This window comes from Acinonyx jubatus, chromosome E3 (genome assembly GCF_027475565.1).
Source record: "Acinonyx jubatus isolate Ajub_Pintada_27869175 chromosome E3, VMU_Ajub_asm_v1.0, whole genome shotgun sequence".
In the NCBI taxonomy this organism is placed as follows: Eukaryota; Metazoa; Chordata; class Mammalia; order Carnivora; family Felidae; genus Acinonyx; species Acinonyx jubatus.
In genome coordinates, this window is record NC_069398.1 from 31144025 (window position 1) to 31150742 (window position 6718).

A 6718-nucleotide genomic window follows, 5' to 3' on the forward strand; every position below is an offset into this window, starting at 1 on the left:
TTGTAGGGAGAGCCAACAGCCAGGAGGAAATAGTGAAAAGGGGCAGAGATGGAAGGTGAGGGTTTGTTCTGGGCAGTTTCGGTCTGGGATGATGAAAAAGTTCTGGAAATTGATAGTGGTGATGGTTGTACAACAGGATGAGGGTACTTAGTGCCCCTGAATTGTACACTTAAAATGGTGAAAATAGGAAGTTCTACGTTATGTGTCTTTTATGATGATAATTTTTAAAAATCTTTTTAAGTTTGTTTATTTTGAGAGAGAGAGAGCGAGAGAGAGAGACAGAGAGAGAGAATGCGAGCAGGGGAGGGGCAGAGAGAGAGGGAGAGAGAATCCGAAGCAGGCTCCATGCTCAGTGCAGAGAGCTCAATCCTATGACCCTGGGATCACGACCTGAGCCAAAACCAAAAATCAGACACTTAACCAACTGAACCATCCAGGCGCCCCTCGGTTGCACTTCTATACATTAATAGAATACAGAAATACATGGAATACACTAATACACTAATAAAATAAGAGAGAAATTAAGAAAACAATTCCATTTACGATTGCATCAAAAACAATAAAATACCTAGGAACAAATTTAACCCAGGTGGTGAAAGACCTGACCTACACTCTGAAAACTATAAAACACAGATGAAAGAAACTGAAGGCAACACGAATGAAACGATATTCCATGTTCGTGGATTAAGAATTAATATTGTTAAGATGTCCATGCTACCCAAAGCAATCTACAGATTCAATGAAATCCCTATCAGAATGCCAACAGCATTTTTCACAGGACTAGAACAAATAACACTAAGATTTGTATGGAACCACAAAAGCCCCTGAATAGCCATCTTGAAGAACAGAAATAAAGCTGGAGGCATCACAATCCCAGATTTCAAGATCTACTACAAAGCTGTAGTTATCGAAAGAGTATGGTGCTGGGAGAAGAATAGACATATAGATCTACGGAACAGAACAGACAGTCCATTAAAGCCACAATTCCATGGTCAGTTAATCTACAACAAAGGAGGCAAGAATACACAAAGGGGGAAAGACAGCCTCTCAGTAGATGGTGGTGGGAAAACTGGACAGATACATGCCAAAGAGTGAATTGAGACCACTTTCTCATACCATGTACAAAACAAGACTCAAAATGGATTACAAATCTGGGGCACCCGGGTGGCTCAGTCATTTAAGCACCCGACTTCAGCTCAGGTCATCATCTTGAGGATCGTGAGTTCAAGCCCCACGTCAGGCTCCGTGCTGACAGCTCAGAGCCTGGAGCCTGCTTGGGTTTCTGTGTCTCCCTTTCTCTCTACCCCTCCCCCGCTCACACTCTGTGTCTCTCTCTCAAAAGTAAACAAACATTAAAAAAATTTTTTTAATGGATTAAAGATCTGTGAGACCAGAAAGCATAAAACTCCTAGAATAAAACATTGGCAGTAATTTCTCTGACATCAGCTGTAACAACATTTTTCTAGATATGATTCCTCAGCAAGGAAAACAGAAGCAGAAAGAAATTATTGGGACTACATCCACGTGAAAGGTTTTGCATAGCAAAGGAAACCACCAACAAAACAAGGCAACCTCTTGAATAGGAGAAGATATTTGCAAAGGATATGTCCAATAAGGGGTTAATGCATAAAATATATAAAAGACTTATACAACTCAACACCAAGATACAAATGATCCAATTAAAAAATGGGCAGGGGACCCGAATACACATTTTTTCCAAAGAAGATACACAGGAAGCCAACAGACGCATGAACAGATGCTCAACATCACTCGCCATGAGGGAAATGCAAATCAAAACCATAATGAGATATGACCTCACACCTGTTAGAAGGTCTAGACTTAAAAAGGCAAGAAATAAGTGTTGGCGAGGACGTGGAGAGAAAGGAACGCTCATGCACTGTTGGTGGGAATGTAAATTGGTACAGCCACTCTGGAAAACCATATGAAGGTACCTCAAAAAATTGAAAATAAAAAAACCATATGATCCAGTAATCCCCCCACTGGGTATTTGCCCAAAGAAAATGAAACACGAATTCAAAAACATAAATGCACCCCTGTGTATGGCGGCATCGTGTATAACAGCCAAGATTTGGAAGCAGCCCAAGTGTACGTCCATGGATGAACGGAAAAAGATGTGGTGTATATATAGGCACTGGAATATTACTCGGCTACAAAAGAGAATGAGATCTTGCCTTTTGCAACAATATGGATGGAGCTAGAGAGGATTATACATGAAATAAGTCAGAGAAAGACAAATATACAATTGCACTTATATGTGGAATCTAAAAAACAAACAAAATGCAAAAACAGACCCATAAATACAGAGAGCTGGTGGATGCCAGAGCAGAAGAGGGTGGGGGGATCGGCCAAATGGGCGAGGGGGAGAGGGAGAGGTAGGCTTCCAGTTGTGGAGTAAGTCCCGGGGAATAAAGGATACAGCATAGGGAATACCGCCAGTGGTATTGCAATAGTGTTGTGTGATGACAGATGGTTTCAATTAAGAAATGAAAAGATGGGGTGCCCGGGTGGCTCAGTCGGTTAGGTGTCCGACTTTGGCTCAGGTCACGATCTCATGGTTCGTGAGTTCGAGCCCCATATCAGGCTCTCTGCTGTCTGCCTGTCGGCACGGAGCCCGCTTTGGATCCTCTGTCCCCCTCTCTCTGCCCCTCCCCCATTTGTGCTCTCCCCCAAAACAATCAATATTTAGAAAAAAGTAAAAAGAAATGAAAAGAAAAATGGCCACTGATAATCATTCAAACCGTAAATCTTGACTGAGCATCCCCTATGCCTAAGGTCTGGTGTTTGATACTCTGGGCGTGTCTGTGCTAGGACAGAATTTCCCACCTGGTAGAGAAGTTGAAACTTGGAAACAAATTATGGTAATTCATCCATATTACATATGTATGTAATAGAAAGTAGTACATACTATGTATATAGTAAAACATGATAGAAAGTGATAAGCATGATAAAAAAAAGTTTTGGGCAAAATGACTTCCTATTGGGAAGAATCAATAGAAAAGATTTGGACCAGAAGAGTAGGCTGGAATTTGACCATTCAGAAACGAAGCAAAGCCATCTTTGCAAGCAAAGATAAAAATGAGATTGTGGGGGAAAGTCTAACTGGGCTCTTGAGTTTGAGAGGAGAGAGGCAAGCTGCGGTCAGAGTATCAGGCTCAGGGGTTTTATTCTGTAGACAATGTTAAGAAATCAAAAGTTTTTAAGAATGTGGCAGCCAGCCTCAAAATGGCCCCAGAGCAATTCTCACCTCCTAGGAGTCACAGCCTTGTGGAATCCTCTCTCACACTGAAGAGGGCTGACCTGTGAGACCACTAGGGTATTGCAGAAATGACAGAGGTATGGGCGCCTGGGTGGCTCAGTTGGTTAAACTTCAGCTCAGGTCATGGTCTCGAGGTCTGTGAGTTCGAGCCCCATGTCAGTCTCTATGCTGATGGCTCAGAACCTGGAGCCTGCTTCCGATTCTGTGTCTCCCTCTCTCTCTGCCCCTCCCTGGCTTGCGCTCTCTCTCTCAAAAATAAACAAACATTAAAAATTTTAAAGAAAGACAGAAAGAAAGGGCAGAGGGTGATGACAGAGCAGGTCCTAAAAGACACACGGCTTCTGCCCTAGCTCTCTCTTGGATTACTCTCTGAGGAAGCCAGCTGCTAGGTGGTGGGGACACCAAAGGACATACTGCTGTGTGATGAGGAACTGAGGCCTCCTGCCAGGGAGCCCCTTTGAAAGCCGACTGTGCAGCCGGCCAAGCCTTCAGATGATGGCAGTCTAGACTCACATCTTGGCTGGACCTCCAGAGATCCTAACCCAATACCAACCAGCTAAGCTGCTCCCAGATTTTTGACCCCCATAAACTATGTGAGATATTTGTTTTAATTACCATGCCCTGGGGTGACTTGTTACACAGACAAGTAAGTAACTAATCCCGGGAGTGATGTATGTAAACAATTAGGAGGGCAAATCCATACAGGAGGCCTGGAAGAGCCTAGAAGCAGGGAAATATTTAGGAAGTGAGTCCAATAGCCCAGTCAAGAGGAAATGAAGAAGCTAAGCAGAGAGAAAGGGGTTAATGAGAGAAGCACAGAGGAAAAAGAAACACAAAAGGGCAGGGCAGGAGGAGGGCAGCCCCAATAGGGAGGGAAATGGTGGTGCCCGTACAGAAATAGGGACCAACGGATGGGGCGCCTGGGTGGGTCAGTCGGTTGAGCGACCGACTTCAGCTCAGGTCATGATCTCACGGTTTGTGAGTTCGAGCCCCACGTCGGGCTCTGTGCTGACAACTCGGAGCCTGGAGCCTGCTTCGGATTCTGTCTCCCTCTCTCTGCCCTTCCCCCACTCATGCTCTGTCTCTGTCTCAGAAATAAACATAAAAAATTTTAAAAAAAGAAAAAGAAATAGGCACCAATGGAGAAGCCCAGGGCTGGGGGGGGGGGGGGTGAGGCATGGCAGCACCCAGAGGAACCATCTATGGGGTGTGTTTTTCCCAGTGAAGAATCTGGGGCTCAGAAAGGTTCAAGGATGGGGTTGATGTCATAGAGCCAGGACTCCGGTCCAGATCTTATTTCAAGTCCTGCAGTCTTTGCTTTTGGACACAGGGGGCTTGAAGTCGGGTTGGATGATGTTCAGGAGGGAGTTATAAATTTGAATATAAAACTCCAGGAGAGAGACCAGGGCTGAAGACACAGACTTTTACAGTCACCTAGGGGAGTGACAGGGAAAGCCACAATAAGAGATTGCAGAGAGAGAGAGAACAGAGCATGAAAACACTAGAAAGGGGAACACGGAAGACACAACACATCAAATTCACCTTTCAACTATGAGTTTGGTGAGAATGGGCTCTTCGTACTGAGTGGCGTCTTCATTCAGCTGGGCATCGTCATTGGACTCTTTTCTGAGCCCTGATTCACTGAGATGCGTTTCCAATGGTGGGGCAGCCCTGGGGGACAGTTCTTGTCTAGCAGCGTTGCTGTCTGGTGTGGAAAAGTCTGGATTATCAGTGGAGGGAGAGCGGGAAAACTTATCCGCCCGTTTGTCCGCTCTTTTCTTTTCTTTCACCATTGTCTTTAGAAGTCCTAAAGTTTATATATGTAAGTATCAAATGATTCCTTCGGTTGGGAGCTGTTTGTTTCAAAGTGTTGATCGGTTTTATCTGAAAAAGAAAAATCGTAGCTCTACATACTTGCGGGTTTCATCCGTAGCTAAAATTTTAGCTTTACAACCCAATGTCATTATCATTCTCCTCTTTAAAGCTTGAAAAATTATGATTATCCAGTATCACCAGTTTATAAAAATATCGCATTGGTTGTTCCTAAATTTTTTTTGTTTTATTTTTAATGTTTATGTATTTGAGAGAGAGAGAGAGAAACAGAGCCTGAGCAGGGGAGAGGCAGAGAGACAGGGAGACACAGAATCCGAAGCAGGCTCCAGGCTCTGAGCTGTTAGCACAGAGCCCGACTCAGGGCTGGAACCCACGAACTGCGAGATCATGATCAGAGCCGAAGTCAGTTGTTTGACTGAGCCACCCAGGCACCCCATTCCTAAAATTTTTAAAAACTGGAAACACTGCCTACCATTTCTTTTCAAATAGTGTTCCAGCAAGAAGGGAACCCGATACATTAAAAAATGGCTACTTAACCCTTAATGTCTTACATGCTGGCAATTCCTACTTTGAAAGCCCATCTCTTAATACGTCTGCATGGAGGGGCGATTGGGTGGCTTAACCAGTTAAGCATCTGACTCTTGATTTCTGCTTGGGTCATGACCTTGTGGTTCATGGGTTCGAGCCCCACGTCTGGCTCTGTGCTGATAGTTGGGGAGCCTGCTTGGGATTCTCTCCCTCTCTGAAAAAATAGGTAAACTAATATCTATATCTATATCTGCGTGGTAAAGTGCTCAAGAGCTGTGTTCAGGTTCCTGCACTGCTCCTCACCAGCTGTGTGTCCTTAAGCAGGTTAAACTCCATCTGCTTCAGATACCAAACAGAAAAAACAGGGCCTTGACTCATTTGTAAGAATTATATGAAATGATGCACAGAAAACCTCTGAAGTGTGGGATACAGCACACTATCAATGATGTTGTGATTATTGTGTCACTTTCCTGTGTTTGAACTTGAAATCTTGGGCTGCCCACTCCATATGCCAGACTGAGTGCCTCCCATGCCAGAAAAGGAGCCGTGTGACGTTTGCCCAAGGTCACGGAGCTGACGGGCAGGTCCCCAAAGCCACAGTTTTCATGGCCTCCCAAACTGGCCTCATTGAAAACATCCCAGTGCAACAAACAATATACACAGATGAGTCCTGGGGTGCGGGGCAAGGTCTGGTCCCTCCTTACACCCTGAGGGTTCCAAGGGGACACCCCCACATCCTCTGCTTGGATGGCATCCTCTGGACACCCCACCTGCCAGTCATCGACACCCCTAGGCTTTGCTCTCACCAACATGATCCCGCTTTTCTTGCCCTTCAAACCCCATTACTCCCTCCAGCCCCTAGCCCAGGGAAGCCCAGGTGAGCCTTTGCTACAGATAGGTTTGCGGTCTCTGGGTGAAATCTTCACTACAACTAAGGCCCATCTCCTTCCTCGAGGCCTGTTTCCCAGTAACTTTTGTTTATATTCTGGTCCCCCTGGCTTGAGGCCCTTTTACCCTGGCGATTTATTCCTTTCTGAGGCAGCACAAAAGGGGCGCGCATTCTCTGAGCTTGGGGCTCCC

The 6718-nt window shown here is 45.1% G+C and overlaps 1 protein-coding gene across 1 annotated transcript in view; it reads right to left on the reverse strand.

Moving 5' to 3' along the window:
• LOC106981222 (radial spoke head 10 homolog B-like) overlaps window positions 1-6718 on the reverse strand; it is a 63079-nt gene that overhangs the window by 56186 nt on the left and 175 nt on the right. Inside the window, exon 2 of the mRNA XM_053213599.1 lies at window positions 4820-5161. Coding sequence (XP_053069574.1) covers window positions 4820-5070 — 251 coding nt within the window. The 5' untranslated portion in view covers window positions 5071-5161. The remainder of the gene's footprint in view (window positions 1-4819; window positions 5162-6718) is intronic.